A 22,577-nucleotide genomic window follows, 5' to 3' on the forward strand; every position below is an offset into this window, starting at 1 on the left:
TGAAAATACTTACAGTTGAAGTTGTAAGTTACACCTTAGCCAAATACATTTCAACTCAGTTTTTCACAATTCCCAACATTTAATCCTAGTTATAATTCCCTGTCTTAGGTCAGTTAGGATCACCACTTTATTTTAAGAATGTGAAATGTCAGAATAATAGTAGAGAGAATTATTTATTTCAGCTTTTATTTCTTTCATCACATTCCCAGTGGGTCAGAAGTCTACATACACTAAATTAGTATTTGGTAGCAGTGCCTTTAAATTATTTAACTTGGGTCAAACATTTCAGGTAGCCTTCCACAACCTTCCCACAATAAGTTGGGTGAATTCTGGCCCATTCCTCCTGACAGAGCTGGTGTAACTGAGTCAGGTTTGTAGGCCTTCTTGCTTGCACACGCATTTTCAGTTCTGCCCACAAATGTTCTATAGGATTGAGGTCAGGGCTTTGTGATGGCCAGTTGCTTCAATATATCCACATAATTTTCCTTCCCATGATGCCATCTATTTTATGACGTGCACCAGTCCCTCCTGCACAAAGCACCCCCACAACATTATGCTGCCACCACGTGCTTCACGGTTGGGATGGTGTTCTTTGGCTTGCAAGCCTCCCCCTTTTTCCTCCAAAAATAACGATGGTCATTATGGCTAAACAGTTCTATTTTTGTTTCATCAGACCAGAGGGCATTTCTCCAAAAAGTACAATCTTTGTTGCAAACCGTAGTCTGGCTTTTTATGGCGGTTTTGGAGCAGTGGCTACTTCCTTGCTGAGCGGCCTTTCAGGTTATGTCGATATAGGACTCGTTTGACTGTGGATATAGATATTTTGTACCTGTTTCCTCCAGCATCTTCACAAGGTCATTTGCTGTTGTTCTGGGATTGATTAGCACTTTTGCACCAAAGTACGTTCATCTCTAGGAGACAGAACGCGTCTCCTTCCTGAGTGGTATGACGGCTGCGTGGGTTCATGGTGTTTATACTTGCGTACTATTGTTTGTACAGATGAACGTGGTACCTTCAGGCGTTTGGAAATTGCTCCCAAGGATGAACCAGACTTTTTTTTCTACAATTTCTTCTGAGGTCTTGGCTGATTTCTTTTGATTTCCCCATGATATCAAGCAAAGAGGCACCGAGTTTAAAGGTAGGCCTTGAAATACATCCACAGGTACACCTCCAACTGACTCAAATTATATTCATTAGCCTATCAGAAGCTTCTAAAGCCATGACATCATTTTCTGGAATTTCCCAAGCAGTTTAAAGGCACAGTCAACTTAGTGTATGTAAACTTCTGACCCACTAAATTGTGATACAGTGAAATAATCTGTCTGTAAACAATTGTTGGAAAAATGACTTGTGTCATGCACAAACCTAACCAACTTGCCAAAACTATAGTTTGTTAACAAGAAATTTGTGGAGTGGTTGAAATTTGAGTTTTAATGACTCCAACCTAAGTGTATGTAAACCTCCGACTTCAACTGTAATTACTAGTCAGATATATAAGCAAAGAGGTTTCTTGTTCCTCCCTGAAGTGATTTCCCTCACGTTTATATTTGGCATCAACCAAGTAAAATCAACTACTGGATAGTAACTCAGCTCATCACACAAGATAGTGAAATAATCATGTGGTGATTCTGACTATTAGAACCTGACGAGTGAGCCCTTACATATAAATATCTCTCAGACTCTGTAGGGACAAGCTTGATTACAACTTATATTATCCTCGCTCACATCTTCTGACTAAAAACCACTCACTGACATGCTCACCCCCCCCCCCCACCCCCGCCCACACACACACACACACACACACACACACACACACACACACACACACACACACACACACACACACACACACACACACACACACACACACACACACAAAGTGGATGTCCTTACCGACTTGCCAAACTATAGTTTGTTAACAAAAAATTTGTGGAGTGGTTGAAAAACGAGTTTTAATGAATGTTACACTGAAGTATAATTACAAGCATTTCATAGGTGTTAAAGGCTTTTGTTGACAATTACATGAAGTTGATGCAAAGAGTCAATATTTGCAGTGTTGATCCTTCTTTTTCAAGACCTCTGCAATCCGCCCTGGTATGCTGTCAATTAACTTCTGGGCCACATCCTGACTTATGGCAGCCCATTCTTGCATAATCAATGCTTGGAGTTTGTCAGAATTTGTAGGTTTTTGTTTGTCCACCCGCCTCTTGAGGATTGACCACAAGTTCTCAATGGGATTACGGTCTGAGTAGTTTCCTGGCCATGGATCCAAAATATTGATGTTTTGTTCCCCGAGCCACTTAGTTATCACTTTTGCCTTATGGCAAGGTGCTCCATCATGCTGGAAAAGGCATTGTTCGTCACCAAACTGTTCCTGGATGGTTGGGAGAAGTTGCTCTCGGAGGATGTGTTGGTACCATTCTTTATTCATAGCTGTGTTCTTAGGCAAAATTGTGAGTGAGCCCACTCCCTTGGCTGAGAAGCAACCCCACACATGAATGGTCTCTGGATGCTTTACTGTTGGCATGACACAGGACTGATGGTAGCGCTCACCTTGTCTTCTCCAGACAAGCTTTTTTCCGAATGCCCCAAACAATCGAAAAGGGGATTCATCAGAGAAAATGACTTTACCCCAGTCCTCAGCAGTCCAATCCCTGTACCTTTTGCAGAATATCAGTCTGTCCCTGATGTTTTTCCTGGAGAGAAGTGGCTTCTTTGCTGCCCTTCTTGACACCAGGCCATCCTCCAAAAGTCTTCGCCTTACTGTGCGTGCAGATGCACTCACACCTGCCTGCAGATGCACTCACACCTGCCTGCTGCCATTCCTGAGCAAGCTCTGTACTGGTGGTGCCCCGATCCCGCAGCTGAATCAACTTTAGGAGACGGTCCTGGCGCTTGCTGGACTTTCTTGGGTGCCCTGAAGCCTTCTTCACAACAATTGAACCGCTCTCCTTGAAGTTCTTGATGATCCGATAAATGGTTGATTTAGGTGCAATCTTACTGGCAGCAATATCCTTGCCTGTGAAGCCCTTTTTGTGCAAAGCAATTATGACGGCACGTGTTTCCTTGCAGGTAACCATGGTTGACAGAGGAAGAACAATGATTCCAAGCACCACCCTCCTTTTGAAGCTTCCAGTCTGTTATTCAAACTCAATCAGCATGACAGAGTGATCTCCAGCCGTGTCCTCGTCAACACTCACACCTGTGTTAACGAGAGAATCACTGACATGTCAGCTGGTCCTTTTGTGGCAGGGCTGAAATGCAGTAGAAATGTTTTTCCAGTTCATTTGCATGGCAAAGAGGGACTTTGCAATTAATTGCAAATTCATCTGATCACTCTTCATAACATTCTGGAGTATATGCAAATTGCCATCACACAAACTGAGGCAGCAGACTTTGTGAAAATTAATATTTGTGTCATTCTCAAAACCTTTGGCCACGACTGTACAATCCTCGCTGTTCCATGAGGTGTATTTTTATCTATTTTTTAAATCTGATTTAACGGCTTGCGTGAATTACTTGTAGCCATGGCTCTAAGCATTACTGTGCACCTCCCTGTCTTGTGGGGTATGCATGGGTGTCTGAGCTGTTTACTAGTAGTTTAAACAGACAGCTTAGGGGATTCAACATGTCAATACTTCCTACAAAAACAAGTAGTGAGGAAGTCAATCTCTCCTCCACTTTGAGCCATGAGAGAATGACATGCATATTATTTATGTTAGTTCTACATGTATATTTAAAGGCCAGCCATGCTGCCCTGTTCTGGGCCAGTTGTAATTTTCCCAAGTCCCTCTTTGTGGCACCTGACCACACGACTGGGCTGTAGTCCAGGTGCGACAAAACTAGGGCCTGTAGGACCTGCCTTCTTGATATTGTTGTTAAGAAGGCAGAGCAGTGCTTCTTTATGGACAGACCTCTTCCCATCTTAGCTACTGTTGCATCAATTTGTTTGGACCATAACAGTTTACGGGTTACTCCAAGCAGTTTAGTCTACTCAACTTGCTCAATTCCCACATTATTTATTACATGATTTAGTTGAGGTTTAGGGTTTAGTGAATGATTTGTCCCAAAGGATGGTGCGAGGTTTCCTCAAGATGTGGTGCTTGGCATTCAGGCCAAAGAGTTGAATCTTGGTTTCATCAGACCAGATAATCTTGTTTCTCATGGTCATTATTTAGGACAATTTTTTTTCTTGCCACCCATTCTAAAACTGACTGCAGCTCTTTGTTAAGGGTTGCTGTAATTTCACTCACTCTAGTAGATGATGTGTATTGTTGAGTCATATGCATACATAGACACATGGGCTTTACACACGGGCTTTACTAAGGTCATTAGTAAAGATTGAAAAAAGTAAGGGGCCTAGACAGCTGCCCTGGGGAATGCCTGATTCTACCTGGATTATGTTGGAGAGGCTACCATTACAGAACACCCTCTGTGTTCTGTTAGACAGGTAACTCTTTATCCACAATATAGCAGGGGGTGTGTAGCAATAACATATATGTTTTGTCCAGCAGCTGACTATGATCAATAATGTCAAAAGCCGCACTGAAGTCTACAAAACAGCTCCCACGTTTTATTATCAATTTATCTCAGCCAATCATCAGTCATTTGTGTAAGTGCTGTGCATGTTGAATACCCTTCCCTATAAGCGTGCTGAAAGTCTGTTGTAAATTTATTTACTGTAAATTAGCAATGTATCTGGTCAAACACCATTTTTCCCAAAAGTTTACTAAGGCTTGGTAACAGGCTGATTGGTTGGCTATTTGAGCCAATAAAGGGTGCTTTACTATTCTTGGGTAGCCAAATTACTTTTGCTTCCTTCCAGGCCTGAGGGCACACACATTTCCGTAAACTTAGATTGAAGAGATTGCAAATATTAGTAGCAATATCGTACGCTATCATCCTCAGTTATTTTTCATCCAAGTTGTCAGACCCAGGTGTCTTGTCATTGTTAATAGACAACAGACACACAATTAAGGGGGAATTAGACTCAAAAATCAAAATGTGTACGTTTATGTCCAGAACTTTAAAAAATGGTCTTCTGATGTGATTTAAGCATGAACATGGACTCAGAACATACAATTTCATTGTTTCTCTATGAACAATTGTCATATTTAGAGTGAAAAATACAAATAATCTAAAACCAGGAAAAATAAAAACTGAGATCTCTGAGTCAGTTACTTGAGATCTCAGTTACAGCTACTTGAGCAAGTTTGCGTTGTAGTTTTCTTTGGGCGGAACAAGTATTTCTTTACTTATCTATTGTTTACCTAATACCTATTTGTTTTACTTAAAACATAATAGAACTGCTGTAGTAGCTATTTATTGAGACTAGCTAGCTAGTCCAACTGGGTGAAGTAAATTTAAAAAAAAGGACCATATCATGTGTAAATTTGGGCTATTATTTTGGTACTGAAATCCACAGTGTTTTATAAAAACTTCATTTTATGTGATTTTCGCCCACACGAGTCGCCACTCAACTCCATCTTCAATCGTGCAGTTGAGTTTCATCAGCTAGTGAGACTGTAGTGTCTGGGTTATATATTTGATAGCTAGCTAGTTACTGGAAGATATTGTGTTCAGGGACCGCCCCTAGAGAACCTGCTTGTGATCATATATTAAATTATTATCATAAAGCAATAACTATATTTTTGACCTACAGGTTCAACTTTGCTGCCACATGATCCATCCTGAAACCTAAGAAACCAGATCCAGCTAGCTATGTAGTAAGTAATGAGCTGTATGTTTGTTTCAACAATGATTAGGCCATTCTTTGCTAATCTGTTTGTATTTGTGGCTGTGGCATGTCACAGTGCAGCAAGTCATGTATGTTCAGGAACATATGAATGATAGGGGGCATCTTGTTCATAAAACAGGTGTTAGGTTTACTAGCTACAGTTTGATCTCTGAAGCTGTCTGCTCTTTTTTTAATGAACTCGTTAACTCCTGTGACCCTATGTTATTCAAGTTATTCTACATTTAAACATTCAACCTTTGCACCAACAAAGGTCCTTCACTGAGCTCTGTTGAGGGGATGAACATTCCATTCCTGGCTACTCAATGACACTTTTAGCCAACTCATTCCCAGCTGTCCATATCCCTCCTCTGAGCAGTTATTTGTTAGCCTAACACTAAAAGGCCTGTTGCTGCAAACCCAACTCCATTGGCCTTGAGGGGTCCTATTATTAGTTCATTGGCACTCTTGAACAATACCATAAATGACCATGCATTGTCTGTTTAGAGGGGGTATATTTCCATGTTATAATGGCATCAGGCAGAGTTCTGCTGACGTAAATGTGACGTGCAGAATATGCTTTACATTTATACTTGGAAAAATGTATCTGATCAACATTCCCTTACAAATGTGAAGGCCATTCCATGCGAGCATCCCGGAGTCGCCTCTTCACTGTTGACGTTGAGACTGGTGTTTTGCGGGTATTATTTAATGAAGCTGCCAGTTGAGGACTTGTGAGGCGTCTGTTTCTCAAACTAGGCACTCTAATGTACTTGTCCTCTTGCTCAGTTGTGCACCGGCCTCCCACTTCTCTTTCTATTCTGGTTAGGGCCAGTTTGCACTGTTCTGTGAAGGGAGTAGTACACAGCGTTGTACGAGATCTTCAATTTCTTGGCAATTTCTCACATGGAATAGCCTTCATTTCTCAGAACTAGAATAGACTGACGAGTTTCAGAAGAAAGTCCTATGTTTCTGGCCATTTTGAGCCTGTAATCGAACTCACAAATGTTGATGCTCCAGACACTCAACTAGTCTAAAGAAGGCCAGTTTTATTGCTTCTATAATCAGAACAACAGTTTTCAGCTGTGCTAACATAATTGCAAAAGGGTTTTCTAATGATCAATTAGCCTTTTAAAATTATAAACTTGGATTAGCTAACACAACTTGCCATTGGAACACAGGAGTGATGGTTGCTGATAATAGGCCTCTGTATGCCTATGTAGATATTCCATAAAAAATCTGCAGTTTACAGCTACAGTAGTCATTCACAACATTAACAATGTCTACACTGTATTTCTGATCAATTTTATGTTATTTCAACGGACAAAAAACTTGCTTTTCTTTCAAAAACAAGGACATTTCTAAGTGACCCCAAACTTTTGAATGGTAGTGTAGTTATTCTTAAATTCTCATTCTCTATATACTGCAGTGAGGTCATGTGGATAGTCTGATAGCTCTGACATCTGACACCACAGGAGGGTGAGTTAGCCAGTGTAAGGTGAGAGAAACAGCTTCAGAACCGTGCTCCTGCAGACAATAGCAGGTAAGGTAACAGAAGAGTAGATGCAGTGAATTCGGAAAGTATTCAGACCCCTTGACTTTTTTCCACATTTTGTTGTTACAGCCTTATTGTGAAATCGATTAAATAGGTGCATCCTGTTTCCATTGATCATCCTTGATATGTTTCTACAACTTGATTGGAGTCCACCTGTGGTAAATTCAATTGATTGGACATGATTTGGAAGGGCACACACCTGTCTATATAAGGTCCCATAGTTGACAGTGCATGTTAGAGCAAAAACCAAGCCATGAGGTCAAAGGAATTGTCTGTAGAACTCCGAGACAGGAGTGTGTCGGGACACAGATCTGGGGAATGGTACAAAACATTTCTGCAGCATTGAAGGTCACCAAGAACACAGTGGCCTCCATCATTGTTAAATGGAAGAAGTTTGGAACCAACAAGAATTGTCCTCGAGCTGGGCGCCCGGCCAAACTGAGCATTCGAGGGAGAAGGGCCTTGGTCAGGGAGATGGTCACTCTGACCACTCTGACCAGATGGTCACTCTGACAGAGCTCCAGAGTTCCTCTGTGGAGATGGGAGAACCTTTCCAGAAGGACAATCATCTCTGCAGCACTCCACCAATCAACCATTTATGGTAGAGTAGCCAGACGGTAGCCACTCCTCAGTAAAAGGCACATGACAGCCCAGGTGCCAAAAGGCACCTAAAGGACTTAGACCATGAGAAACAAGATTATCTGGTCTGATGAAACCAAGATTGAACTCTTTGGCCTGAATGCCAAGCATCACATCTTGTGGAAACCTCGCACCATCCTTACAGTGAAACATGGTGGTGGCAGCATCATGCTGTGGAGTTATTTTTCAGCGGCAGGGACTGGGAGACTAGTCAGGATCGAGGAAAAGATGAATGGAGCAGAGAACAGAGAGATCATTGATGAAAAGGTGCTTCAACACAGTACTGAGTAAAGGGTCATGTAAATGTGATATTTAAATGTTTTATTTTTACTACATTTGCTAAAATGTCTGAATACTTTCTGAATGCACTGACGAATGCATTGACAATAGTTTTTTTTGTAAACTGTTGATATTGGTAGTCTCCTTGTTAAAATGTTCTACATTTAACCAAGTGAAGATCAATATGATGACAGATCAATATATGCCGTTAATCAGATTGCCAAGCTTTGATGACCATTAATGACAGCAACAATTATTTGAGAGGAGTGAGACTATCACTCACATACAATGAATAAAGACACAGTCAGTAGATGTGAATCTGATTGCGATTTAACTTTATTCTACAGAGTTACTTTAGGGCTTTGGATAGACTTCACCACAGCAGAGGGTTTCAGAGGTCCATATGAGAGCTTCACTCTTCATCGTGCCCTTTCTGTGACGATAAAGAATAAGGGAATAGAGAGAGACAGATCAGAAGATATTGGGTAAGCACTGGTCAAGCTTTATGTAGATACAGTGGAAATCTAGACTGTATTCAATCAAACCTGCCATAGCAATATAATAGTGTCTTTGTTTTCAAACTACTGCCTATGAACAAACACTTCCTCTTTCTGAAAACGAAAAGCATCTACTTGTGAAGGGAGTCTACCTAGTAGATAGTAATAGTGTTTTTTTTACAGTGCCCAAAACTATTCTGTGTTTTCATTTCACAACCGTGATAATACAATTGCAGGTTCAATTAAATGTAAAGTGATGAAAATGTGTCCTAAATCTGAAGTCCTGGATTATTCAATATAAGGTCCTAGATGTGTCACTTAATACATTTTAAAACACTGATAAATTACCCCGATTTTTATATTTTGTCACTTCGCATAAGTGTAACAGTTGATGAGCCTTCAGCTAGATCCTCATTACCTCCTTAATCCAATCACTAACCAATCACCTAGGCTGCATATTTATGGGGAAACCAAGCCCACGTGTCAAGAGACATAACTGGGACTAACTGTAAATGGTAGACTGGATGGCTACGTACCTTTAAAATGTTGTAGTAACATTTCACAAGGTAAGTAACACAATATAAAGGTGTAGACTTATCAAGACCTAAATATGGGAACCATCTCTCATAACAGAATACTGTAAACAGTGTAATTTGGAATCACTTTGACTAACCAACTGACCACCAATTTGACTTAAAAGTCTTATTACGGACAAGCGTTACAAATACAGAATACAATACTATATGACAAATACAGGCCTTATCTTGACAAAGTCTGATGCACTATGATAATACTGTTATAATAAAATATATTTGAATGCAGGTTTGGTCTGATTTTTTGGTGTCAAGACTATCTGCTTACATAGTCACTTACAAAAAATATTTTTCCACTTTTGCTTATGATTTTGAAATACGAGAATTAAAACATTGTTTGTTTTTACATAATTATATTATGCACACCAAAAATTAAGATATTCAAGAATCAGAAAATTAACTTAGCCTCACTAACCTTGGAACCAACATCACGGCTCTTGGCACGCAGCTTGTTGACCTGAGACTCAGCGATGTCGGCCCTTTCCTCAGCCTCGTCCAGCTCATGTTGTATTTTGCGGAACTTGCCCAGATGGTTGTTGGCCTGCTCCTCCTGTGACATGGAAACACAACAAGCATCATAGCTAAAGCAGAGACCGATACTATCATACAAGCAAAAGATCCCCAATATTGTAGGTAAGTCCACACTTACAGCTTCCTCGGCAGATCTCTTGTAGGCTTTCACTTTCAGTTGCAGCTTATCCACAAGGTCTTGGAGGCGGGTCATATTCTTGCGGTCCTCATCAGTCTGTAAAGACCGAAGCCATAGCGAATAGCAGTCAGTAGATGTAAAGCACACATCTATGCATGCCTGTCATGGTAACAACAATAGAAATAAAAGATCACCTGGTAGGTGAGTTCCTTGATACGCCTCTCATATTTACGAATTCCTTTGATTGCATCAGCACCCTTCTTCTGCTCACCCTCGACCTCATTCTCCAGCTCCCTCACCTGTCATAACATAAAAATAACATCTAGGCTATGTAACAGGGACCATTATTGCTGTTTTGCATATGGCTCCAATGCACAGTATGTACATCTACTGTAAAAAGCATACACTCACCCTGTTCTCCAGCTTCTGAACCTGCTTCTTGCCCCCCTTCATGGCAATTTGTTCAGCCTCATCCAGGCGGTGCTGCAGGTCCTTGATGGTCTGCTCCATGTTCTTCTTCATTCGCTCCAGATGAGAACTGGTGTCCTGCTCCTTCTTCAACTCCTCTGCCATCATGGCAGCATCAGTAATGGCCTTCTTGGCCTTTTCTTCAGCATTTCTGCACTCCTGGACTGCCTCCTCCACCTCAGTCTGAAGCTGGTTTGTGTCGGCCTCCAGCTTCTTCTTTTGGTTCAGCAGGCTGGTGTTCTACATATGGAATATGTATCCACTGTTAAATAGTGGGACAGTCCAGAGGAAATGTACAATACATCAGTAGCATACTATTAATAAGCACCCTAAATAATCGTTTTCACACCTGTGAGTGCAGCAGCTGCACCCTCTCACTGATGTCCAGCAGCTCTTGCTCAGCTAGCTTGCGGCCTCTCTCAGTCTGTTCAAGACAGCTTCTAAGCTCCTCCAGCTCTGCCTGCATTAGATTGTTGCGTCTCTCTACAATGGCAATGTTTTCCTTCAGATCATCATTGGAACGAAGAGAGTCATCTAACTGGAGTTGGGCATCCTAGAAGAGAAGACATTTGTATAATGAATTAGTCAATTGCTCATTAAATTTACATTTACATTTGAGTCATTTAACCAACACTCCTATCCAGATATAGACCAAAAATAATTTACCTTTAGATGAGCATGAACACTCTTAAGCTGTTTCTGGGCCTCTGATGCCTGCCTGTTGGATTGGCTGAGCTGGATTTCCATCTCATTGAGGTCTCCCTCCATCTTCTTTTTCAGCCTGAGGGCCTCAGTCCTGCTCCGGCACTCTGCCTCAAGAGAGCTCTGCAGGGTATCAATGGCCCTCTGCAGATTCCTCTTGGACTGCTCCATCTCCTCGTCCTTCTCAGTCAGCTTGCGCTCAATATCAGCCTTAACCTGATTAAACTCTAGCTGGGCTCTCAGAATCTTACCCTCCTCATGCTCCAGAGAAGCCTGTTAGATCGTAATGGTTCGGGTTTATTATAAAGGCATACAGTATAAGTATGTATAATATATTATGACTTGATTCTGGACAGAGGGAACCTGCCTCAGCTTCCTCCAGAGCAGATTGGATCTCACTTTTCTCCTGTTCCAGCTGTTTCCTTATTTTCTCCAGCTCGTGGATGCTCTTTCCTCCTTCACCAAGTTGCTCAGTAAGGTCGGAAATCTCCTCTGTGAGGTTAAGGCCATACAGTGGCATTTAGATTGCTGTGTTGACATTAATGAAATATATACATCCCTGTAATGATAGCCTGACAGCTTACCTTGGAGGTTCTTGTTCTCCCTCTTCATTGTCTCGAGCTGATCCAAAGATTCCTCATAGGAGTTCTTCAGCTTGAAGAGTTCAGTGCTCAGAGACCTGGCCTCTTTCTGGGAGCTCTCTAGCTCACACTGAGACTCCTCATACTTCTGCTTCCACTCAGACAGAACCTGTTGGAAGCAATCAAACAAAAATGTAATTTGAAAGAAAGGATCATGAACCTATAATTTAGCATATTTATCTATGGCTTAAAGAGTTTACTTTGTCAAAGTTTCTTTGTTTCTTGTCCAGAGCAGCAGCAGCAGCATTAGACCGTTCCACATCCACCATGAGATCTTCAATCTCATTCTGCAGTCTGTGTTTGGTCTTCTCCAGGGAGGAACACTTGGCGTTCACTGCCTCCACAGCTTCTTCAGCATCCTGCAGACGCTGAGCCAGTTTCTTCCTGGATTAAAGAATAATAAACAGGAGATATTTAGTGCCCGCAGTGACATTTGTTTTGCTTCATAGGTAAATGAACATTTGATGATACTTTACCTCCCTACTAATAGCTGCGTGGTCAGCTATCAGACAAACTTTTTGTTCGTCTTACATTTTAGAAGAAACATAACACAAACAGAAAGCCTATCTGCTAGAAGAGAAACAGTGTATTTCCTTGAAGAACATTTTACTAAAAGAGGGAATAAATTACTGCCATGATTTCTTACTTGGCTTCCTCCAGCTCCTCAGTCCTCTGAATGGCATCAGTCTCGTACTTAGTTCTCCACTGAGCCACCTCAGAGTTAGCCTTGGACATGCCACGCTGCAGCTCAGCCTTGGCCTCCTGTTCCTCCTCATACTGCTCTCGGAGCAGGTCACCATCATGTCGAGCAGATTGCACTGCATGGGCTAGTGCATTCTTTGCCTGGAAGACAAATATTTTCACACATTTTGTATCATTAGCTAAGGATGACATGATAGATTACAGTATATTATATAGCTTTGGGTGAACATATTTATCTCTCACCTTTGTCTCCTCCTCCAGTTGTCTTTTGAGGTCCTCAATCTGCTGAGTGTAGGACAGCTTCCCTCTACTTAGCTGAGATACAAGGGAGTCCTTCTCCTCAAGCTGCCTGGAAAGCTCCCCTAGCGAAGTAAATTACGAACTTGTTAAGAACAATTTCACTGCCTTGATCCATGTGGAGGAAGGCATTGTTTTCTAATATTGACGATCATTTGTCATACGAGATAACAAACTTACCATTCTCTGTCTGCAGCCTAGCTTTACACATGCTGAAGTCATTGATACTGCGCATGCCCTCCTCATACTTTGCCCGATATTCACTCATCTGATCTTCTAAGGTCCTGCATGCCTTCTCTAAATTGGTCTGAAATAAAGTGCATTATATAAAGATAAATGTGAGTTTTTAAATAGTCCATCATGCATCACATTTGATGAGAAACATAAAGACCAGATAATGAAATGGGGTCATACCTTGGACTTCACAATATGTTCCATGTTGGAGACAACATCATCAAGTTCAAGCCTGAGCTCACTCTTCTCCTTCTCCAGTTTCTGCTTCACTCTCTGCAGGTTGTCTATTTGTTCCCCAAGGTCAGCGACACTGTCAGCTTGTTTTTTCCTGAGTGTGGCAGCTGTAGCCTCGTGCTGCAGAGTTGCCTCTTCAAGGTCTCTGCGGAGCTTCAGGAACTCATTCTCCCTCTTCTTGTTCATCTCAATCTGGACAGATGTGGCTCCACCAGCCTCCTCCAGCCTCTCACTGATGTCCTCCAGCTCTCTGGCCAAGTCTGCTCTTTGCTTCTCCACCTTGGCTCGGGCAGCTCTTTCTGCCTCAAGCTCTTCCTCCAGCTCCTCAATTCGAGCCTAGCGAGGGGGAAAAGATTGTACGATTCTTTTGAGGTGACCTAAGTCAAAATAATGTGTATTTTCATGGTTACACATTCATGGTTACACATTCAATTACACATGATTCATTACCTGAAGCTCCTTCAGTTTCTTCTGCAGCTGAATGTTAGCTGCTTGCTCATCTTCTATTTTACTGTTCAGCTGGCTGACCTCAAAGTCTTTCCTGTGTCCGAAAGGCATTGTTTTTGTTGCAAATCAACAAATATAGGCATGAATGATATAAACTGGGAAAAAATGTTTTAACTTACTTCTTAAGACGCTCCTCTAGTTGCTGTTTATCATTCTCCAGGTCCATTAGACTTTCCTGGGTCAACTTCAAGTCTCCCTCGAGCTTCCTCTTGGCTCTTTCAAGATCCATACGGACCTTCTTCTCTTGCTCCAGAGAACCCTCAAGCTGGGGAACATCATCATAAAACTCACTACTGTTTTATCCATTCAACTGCTGATGACTACATGAATGCTGTATTTCTATCCTTTATTGCTCGCAATACAACATCAAGTACTCACGTCATCAACTTGTTGCTCCAGCTTAGCCTTTGCCTTTGTTAGAGTGTTGACTTTGTCCTCCTCACTCTGCAGGTCATCCAGCGTTTGCTGATGAGCCTCCTGGAGAGCTTTCTTCTCCTTGGTCAGCTTGGCAATGATTTCATCTAGAGCTGCCATTTCCTCAGTCAGGTTCTTCACCTGTGAATAGGAAGTGAAGGTTGAGCAAACAACAACATAAACACAGTTTTTATTTGTTTTTTAAATATGGAGGTGATAGTGACCTTGTTCTCAGTGGCATGCTTCTCCTTCTCCACTTTAGCCAGAGTGAGCTCCAGGTCATCAATGTCCTTCTTTATCTCAGAGCACTCGTCTTCCAGTTTCCTCTTCTTAGCAGTCAGTTCTGCATTCATCTCCTCTTCATCCTCCAGTCTCTCAGTCAGCTCTTTGGATTTAGCTTCCAACTGAATCTTGTGTTTGATCAGTTGTTCACATCTTTCCTCAGCATCGCAAAGATTATCTTGCTCCTATTTTGAAAGGTTTCATTAGCTTAATGACCATTTTCAAGTATTATTGCAAGGATCACAATTCTGATGCATATTACTTCATTTACGGGATGATATATTTAACTCACCGCCTGAACTGAAAGCTGTAAGTCATTTTTCTCTTGGAGAAGAGAGACCATTTTCTCCTCTAGTTCCTTCCTGCGAGCCTCAGACTTTGCATAAGCCTCTTTTAGCTTCAAGAACTCCTCCTTCATGTTGGCCATCTCCTTCTCAGACTCAGCAGATTTCAGCAGAGGCTTGATCTTAAAGAATAGCTTCATCCAGGGCCAATTCTTGACCCCCATGAAGGCACGTACGTTCCACTGGATCACAAGTAATGCATCTCTGTGAACAATTACAAATATAGTTTAGCAGATATTGCATGGAACTACAATGTGAATTTGACATAGATATCAAAGTCATTTGTGACTGTTTATGCTTACCTTCGTTCAACAATCTTCTGGAATTCAGCTCTAGCCAGCAGACCGCGTGCTCTGGACTGGATTCCAGTGATAATGAGGGACAAACGGTCATCTCTCATCTCCTCCAGCTGACCAAGTAGACCAGCCTTGAAGAACACCTTAAAGAGATTTCAAGTAGAGCATATCTAATTCACCTCCCTATATACAGAATGAACCCATATTGTTGAATGAATTAATAACATTTGGGCACTTTCACTTTAGGGAAATATTCCATTGGAAAATATATGTATATTTGCTTCTTCATCAGAATATGTGTATATTGTGCATGATCATCCTTATTGAAGTTATACCTTAGTGTGTCCAAATCTGTATTGAGTGTGATCAATATCCAAAGACCCAAGTAATTTCTCAGCTCCTTTCTTGCTGTCAATAAACTGTCCTTCAGGGATGGCAGCAGGATTCAGGATACGGTATCTATTTGAAGTATTACATAGTCTTGAATATAATACATATTACAAAAGAGGACCTGTTTCCCAATTCAGTTGAACCTATGTATTGTATACCTCTGCTTGAAGTCTCCATACAGGACCCTATTGGGAAAGCCTTTTCTGCAGATCCTGATGCCTTCCAGCACACCGTTACAGCGCAGCTGGTGCATGACCAGAGGATTCTCCATGGCCCCAGGAGTCTTGGTCTCATTGGGGATGATGCAGCGCACAAAGTGAGGGTGAGTAGACCTCAAGTTGGTCATCAGCTTGTTCAGGTTTTCCTGTAGAAGCAATAAAACCATGCATGTTGGTGTAAATCTGAATAAATATACAGCACAGTTTGATTTGTTTTTCATACTCACCCTGTGCAAGGCAGACACAGTCTGAAAGGATGATCCCTTCTTCTTCTTTCCACTAGCCTTACTATCATCAGCTGAGAAGTACAATGGATATAAAATAACGGCTTAAAAATCTACTTTATCTTATTAGGTTTATTTGACTGGGACAATGCCTATTGAAAAGGACTGATCTAGGTGCTTTCAGAACTGGTTTATATAAAAATTCATAATTTGCATACCAGCATCTGTTCCAGCATAATTCTGGAAGAGCACGGTCAACAATTTGAGGTTAGACTTCTGGAACAGTCCGACCACAGTCTCATTCAGTGGATCCTTGTTCTTCACCAGCCAGTTGAAAATATTGTAGTCCACAGTACCAGCATAGTGAATCAGGGAGAAATGAGCCTCTGGTTTCCCTTTCATAAGCCTGGGCTTCTGGAAGTTGTTGGATTTTCCTAGATGGTTGTCGTAAAGCTTGGATTTAAAGGTAGCATCGCTGGCCTTGGGGAACATGCACTCCTCTTCAAGGATGGACATGATACCCATTGGCTGAGGGGAAGACAAATATGAGCAGTGTTACTGATGACCTGATAACATTTAGATTTAGAAAAACATAACTATTCCTTACCTTTTCAATAAGGTCAATGCAAGCCTGCAAGTCCATGCCAAAGTCAATGAACTCCCATTCAATTCCCTCTTTCTTGTACTCCTCTTGCTCCAGCACAAACATGTGGTGGTTGAAAAACTGTTGCAGCTTTTCATTGGTGAAGTTGATGCAGAGCTGTTCAAAGGTGTTGTACTGCAGCAGAAAGGTGAACTTAGTTTTACAACTTGGAAGTATCACGAATGGATTGAGGTAAAAAAAAGGGATTCAAGTATCATATTGCATATCACTTCAGCTCACATCAAAGATCTCAAACCCAGCGATGTCCAATACACCAATGAAGTACTGGCGAGGCTGCTTGGTGTCCAAGGATTGGTTGATTCTCACCACCATCCAGAGGAACATCTTTTCATACACTGACTTTGACAGTGCACCAATGGAATAGTTCACCTTTAATGAAATAGAAAAAAACATTATTGTTATGGTTATGAACCTTTCCTGATTAACATTGAGCTCTGAGTTCTTTGTGTTTTCAGATCTTTGTTATAAGTTATTTCTGGCTCACCTGTTGGACAGTTTGCCCCTTGGTGACCCACTCGTTCCCTACTTTGACCCTTGGGTGACAGAGACCCTTGATGAGGTCAGCAGAGTTCAGGCCCATCAGATATGACACTTTGTCAGCATCTTAGGATAAATCAAATGAAATGATACATTATAATATTTGTTAACGTACTGTCTTTAAGATGTATCATTAACACCGAGGTTTGTTTGCTTAATAAAGTCCCCCTCACCCTCAGTGCCATCAGCCTCTGCCTGCTCCTCGCGCTGTTTCAGCTTGAACTTCATGTTGCCATAGTGCATGATAGCACCAGTCAGCTTGTAAATGCCATTCTTCTCCTCCTGAGTGAAGCCCAGGACATCAAAAGCTTCCTAAATTAGAAAAAGGGAGAGATAGTATGCTACCAGCGCACCAATAAATACATGAAGGTAATATAGTTAAAACAGATATGGCGCCAGATGAACCAACCATCGATATTTACTCACATCAGTGGCACACAACTCATCACCATCATCGATGGAGGCTACAGTTGTCTCTCCTTGGGAGATGAATTGGTAGTCATAGGGGTTGTTGGTGATGAGCATCATCTCTGAAAAGCAAAATGTCAGATTCAGTAAAAATCCAGTGAGATCCGAGCAAGGATATGTTTTAGTTAGTACATGGATGACAGTATTCTTTATTTACCAAGCAACTCTGGTTTCCTTTGGGAAAGAATCTGGTAGAAAATGTGATAGTCTCTCTCAGCCTTGAGCTGGAAAGTCACACGGGACTTCTCTAACAGATCTGTACAAATGCAAGGCGGAAAAGTTTATTGAAGGAAGCAGTTAACATGATTGTATATATGAGAATAGTTGATAGTTGATAGTTGATTTAAATATTCCTTACAGGTCTCAATGTCTGCGGAGGCTAGCTTTCCACTAGCAGCAAAATGAATTCGGATGAATTTTCCCTGAATAAAAGTTAAAGAGAACCAATCATTCATTTTGGCATACAATTAACATACATAGTGAGTATATTATGTGCCTTGTATCATATGTTGTATGTTTTCAATGGTAGTGTGATCACAATTGTCTGTGGACAGAAACTTACGAATCTTGAGGAGTTGTCATTTCTAATGGTCTTGGCATTACCAAAGGCCTCCAGAGCTGGGTTAGCCTGGATGATTTGATCTTCCAAAGTCCCCTGGAAGTATTCATAGCAGTGCTTTGATTACAGTAATGAAGGGTAAAGTGCCATTAGAGAACATGTTATCTGTTAATTCAACAAGCTAACCTTTTTCTCAGAGGCTGTGTCCTTCTTTCCTCCTACAGCTGCAATACTGGCGTAGTATTGAATGACTCTCTTGGTGTTGACAGTCTTCCCAGCACCAGATTCTCCGCTGAGGATACAAATACAGTAAATAACAGTAAAATAGGCTCAAAACAAATGGAAAGTATCTCAAAATGCAAAATTCACTCTCAAATGGCCAGGCTTAAGAACTGAACATAGATGCATCATGAAATAAATGTAACTAATAACTTAGTTCAAGGCTGCCTTCTGACTGATTAAAAAAGATTCCAGAGCAATCAGAATGCTGTATATTTTACATTTATATTTTAGTCACTCAGCAGACGCTCTTATCCAGAGTGATTTACAGCAGTGAGTGCATACATTTTCATGCTTTTTCCATTCTAGTCCCCTGTGGAAATCGAAGCCACAACCCAGGTGTTGCAAGCGCCATGCCCTACCAGCTGAGCCATGCCCTACCAGCTGAGCCATGCCCTACCAGCTGAGCCATGCCCTACCAGCTGAGCCATGCCCTACCAGCTGAGCCATGCCCTACCAGCTGAGCCATGCCCTACCAGCTGAGCCATGCCCTACCAGCTGAGCCATGCCCTACCAGCTGAGCCATGCTCTACCAGCTGAGCCATGCTCTACCAGCTGAGCTACACCCTAAAGTGCAACAATTCAGCTCACTATTCCCTCATCCCCTAAAAAACAGCCACACAAAGAAAAATATATTGTATATTCTTCATTAGTCTACTTTTGATATAATCCCACAAATGTTGCATGTCAACATTCAAGTTTTCAATATATAATATCACTTTTCTCCTGACACCCAACATCAAACAAGAGCAAGAAGTTCAATGCAAACACAATGTTAGCTCTATGTGCTTTTATTTTAGCGTGGATGGTCATTCTCATCGATCTCAGCCAAGTCCTTTTCAATTGGTGAGCTGTGTAAGACCGTACCAGCTTTTGTGAAAAGCCATGACCCATTATATCACCATTAATATTGCCTCTATCCACCAATGCTGGCATGCACTGACTGTTCAACCTTAATTTGCCCTCAGCCCCCAACCAGGCTTCAATGTTATTGTAAGACCCTTCTTCTTTTCAGGAATCACAGGATGCCAGTCACTGAATTCAAAGTGCATGTTTTATCCACTGTTAATCAGATGTATCAACACAACAGTCCAAATTGAGGAAGTTAAAATAACACAAATATTTACATGTCATTGGTTTTTCAATGCAATACTTTCCAATGACTCCATCCATTTATCATAGTATACAGCCACATTAAGCTTCTATACAGTAGCAACACTTTGATGTCACTGTCAGACAATGTAAGAGCTAAAAATAGACTAATTCAGCTTGATGAAAAGGAGAGAACTCACGTGATAAGAATGGATTGGTTCTCCCTGTCTGAAATAAATATAAGGGCATGGTCACATATTTTTTTTAAGAATGCACTATTATTAGTACCGTAATGTTTGAATATCTTTTGGGTGAAAGTTGAATAAGATATTCTAAGTCATCGTAGTGAGTTTACCTGTCAGCATGTACTGATAGGCATTATCGGAGATAGAGAAGATGTGAGGAGGAGCTTCACTCCTCTTCTTGCCTCTGTAGGCTGAGACCACCTCCTGGTTATATACTGGCAGCCACTTGTAGGGGTTGACAGTGACACAGAACAGCCCGGAGTAGGTCTGTAGAAACAGGAAGGAGTCAAAATAGAAAAACTGAAAGTACATATTTAATAGAGTATGCTAAAATACAGAGCATGATATTAGGCCTACATTTATTATTGTGAATACTTGGCCTAACCAGATTGGTGTGCAGTTGAATCTAAGATTGGTTGGGTATACAGTGCATTCGGAAGGTATTCAAACACATTGACTTTTTCCACATTTTGTTACGTTACAGCCTTATTCTAAAATGAATTGAATAGTCCCCCCCTCAGCATGATGATGCAGCAACCATGCTTCACCGTAGGCATGGTGCCAGGTTTCCTTCAGACGTGACGCTTGGTATTCAGGCCAAAGAGTTCAATCTTGGTTTCATCAGACCAGAGAATCGTGTTTCTCATGGTCTGAGTCCTTTAGGCACCTTTTGGCAAACTCCAAGCGGGCTGTCATGTGCGTTTTACTGAGGAGTGGCTTCCATCTGGCCACCCTACCATTAAGGCCTGATTGGTGGAGTACTGCAGAGATGGTTGTCCTTCTGGAAGAGTGACCATCGGGTTCTTAGTCACCTCCCTGACCAAGGCCCTTCTCCCCCGATTGCTCATTTTGGCAGGGCGGCCAGCTTTAGGAAGAGTCTTGGTGGTTCCATCAATGCTGCAGAAATGTCTTGGTACCCTTCCCCAGATCTGTGCATCGACACAATCCTGTCTCTGAGCTCTACGGACAATTCCTTCGACCTCATGGCTCGGTTTTTGCTCTGACAACTGTGGGACCTGATATAGACTTTTTATTTATTTAACATTTATTTAACTTATTTAACCTATATAGACAGGGGTGTGCCTTTCCAAATCAGGTTCAATCAATTAAATGTACCACAGGTGGACTCCATTCAAGTTGTAGAAACATCTCAAGGATGATCAATCAAAACAGGATGCACCTGAGCTCAATTTCAAGTCTCATAGCGAAGGGTCTGAATACTTGAGTAAATAATGTTTAAAACATTTTTTATGGGGTATTGTGTGTAGATTGATGACAATTTTGTAAATTTTTTATCCATTTTAGAATAAGGCTGTAATGTAACAAAATGTGGAAAAAGGGAAGGGGTCTGAGTACTTTCCGAATACTCTGTATGAGTCTTAAGAATACCAAAAATGTGGCAAATATCAAAAACATGTAGTACCTCTTCAGGTCAAAATATCTACTTTGTTTCATTCCACAGTGTTAAGAAATTGAGAATAAATCCAGCATGTGTGAACTCACGTAGATCATCCATGCTGCATAACGCTCTTTGAGGTTGAACAGCACAGCTGGCTCATGAAGGAAGGTAAACATCGCCATGTCTTCAATTTTATCAAACTTTGGCGGGTTCTGAGGGTGGACATCACAGTCCTTCACAGTCACAGTCTGTAAAATGAAATGATCAGAGTCACAAAAGCAAGTACTGTTGAACTATTTGTCAGTCATTTTAAAACCGTTGTTCACCAACAGTACATCAAAAAGGAGTATTACACATTTAGATTTCACAATTATATATATTTTTTACAGTAAATGTAACACACAAGTGTTTAGATCCAGTAGTTTTTCTGGCATAATTGTTGTCATATTACATATAAAGTAATATTTTGTTAAAATATAATCTTATCATCACTAGTTGTCCTGGTTGAGCAGCTCTCTCACAGCTTACTAACCTTCCCATTCGCAGTGTCAGCGGTGACTTTGTCACCATCTCTGCTGGTGATGGAAGCCTTCACAAATTCCACTTCGGTGTCAGGCACAAAGCATTCCTTCTTCATGTCGAAGGGACGGGTCTGGGCCTCCAGACGCTCCCTGTCTGACTTCCTCAAGTAAGGGGCTGCGGGCCCGAACTCTGCCATATGAGCGTCTCCCATGATTTACTGTGTCTAGAGAAAGGAGAGGAAATCAACTCCATTATTTATTTATTTTTATTTAAAGAAATTAAAGAGCTATTTGTTGCATGTTTCCATTTATTCCATATTATATCAGGCATCACTGAAATAACAGAATAGAATTTAATAAAATGTTTTAGATTTTTTTTAAATTCCTTTTGCTAATTTTGAATGACTTTATTTAATTTCTGATTTCCACATATTCAATTGATTCTAAGGCATTATTTCTGAAATAGTATGACTTGATTTAAAATAAAACATTTTAACAAAGGTTAATACAGAATCAATAACACCCTGATATGATGTTAAAATTCCCTTACCACACCAACCCCTTTATAGAAGACTGATGGAGGTAATGGTCCTGTGGAAACAAAAACACACATTTTAAACCATATTTACCCTTTCTAGCACTCACCTTTTTCGCACAAAAAGGAAGATTATAGCTCCAGCGTCACGTCTTACCTTGCAGTAGTATGGTGGCCTATTGTGGTCCAGACCATGTGTCCTCTTTATAAATGAAACCTCTCTGCCAAATATGGATATGCATCTCAGGGACCAGGAATGTTATTGTGTCTGTGTTTGGTTGGGGTACAAGAGTGGTGGGGGTTAATGAGTGTCGGAAAGCCATGTACTGTAGAAATCACCGGGTAGAGGTAGTCTTATCAGTGAGGGTGTCCCTGAAGG

At 41.2% G+C, this 22,577-nt stretch overlaps 1 protein-coding gene across 1 annotated transcript; it reads right to left on the reverse strand.

Annotated features, from left to right (window-relative positions):
* Positions 1 to 8,525: 8,525 nt before the first annotated feature.
* Positions 8,526 to 22,375, reverse strand: LOC129824095 (myosin-6). The gene is made up of 39 exons (XM_055883422.1): positions 22,356 to 22,375; positions 22,214 to 22,254; positions 21,675 to 21,887; positions 21,247 to 21,390; positions 19,854 to 20,010; positions 19,699 to 19,726; positions 18,314 to 18,419; positions 18,131 to 18,223; positions 17,927 to 17,990; positions 17,726 to 17,824; positions 17,527 to 17,630; positions 17,274 to 17,412; positions 17,048 to 17,166; positions 16,783 to 16,932; positions 16,507 to 16,677; positions 16,118 to 16,427; positions 15,903 to 15,973; positions 15,616 to 15,821; positions 15,403 to 15,526; positions 15,074 to 15,210; positions 14,720 to 14,975; positions 14,370 to 14,612; positions 14,110 to 14,286; positions 13,851 to 13,996; positions 13,675 to 13,765; positions 13,171 to 13,560; positions 12,937 to 13,063; positions 12,703 to 12,821; positions 12,404 to 12,600; positions 11,958 to 12,141; positions 11,701 to 11,866; positions 11,484 to 11,608; positions 11,081 to 11,389; positions 10,764 to 10,967; positions 10,358 to 10,654; positions 10,141 to 10,245; positions 9,947 to 10,042; positions 9,713 to 9,847; positions 8,526 to 8,640 (listed from the first exon to the last, which is right to left on the reverse strand). The coding sequence occupies exons 3-39, from the start codon at positions 21,873 to 21,875 to the stop codon at positions 8,620 to 8,622; spliced, it is 5,811 nt and encodes a 1,936-aa protein (XP_055739397.1). The 5' UTR covers positions 21,876 to 21,887; positions 22,214 to 22,254; positions 22,356 to 22,375; the 3' UTR covers positions 8,526 to 8,619.
* Positions 22,376 to 22,577: the final 202 nt, after the last annotated feature.

The sequence above is a fragment of the Salvelinus fontinalis genome, chromosome 26 (genome assembly GCF_029448725.1).
Source record: "Salvelinus fontinalis isolate EN_2023a chromosome 26, ASM2944872v1, whole genome shotgun sequence".
Classification (NCBI taxonomy): domain Eukaryota; kingdom Metazoa; phylum Chordata; class Actinopteri; order Salmoniformes; family Salmonidae; genus Salvelinus; species Salvelinus fontinalis.

Coding starts and splice junctions, on each gene's coding strand:
- LOC129824095 (XM_055883422.1), bottom strand. CDS start 21,875: ATGGGAGACGCTCATATGGCAGAGTTCGGGCCCGCAGCCCCTTACTTG. Junction 18,420..19,698: donor AACCAATCCATTCTTATCAC/GTGAGTTCTCTC, acceptor TTGTATCCTCAG/CGGAGAATCTGGTGCTGGGA. Junction 17,413..17,526: donor ATGAGTTGTGTGCCACTGAT/GTGAGTAAATAT, acceptor TTTCTAATTTAG/GAAGCTTTTGATGTCCTGGG.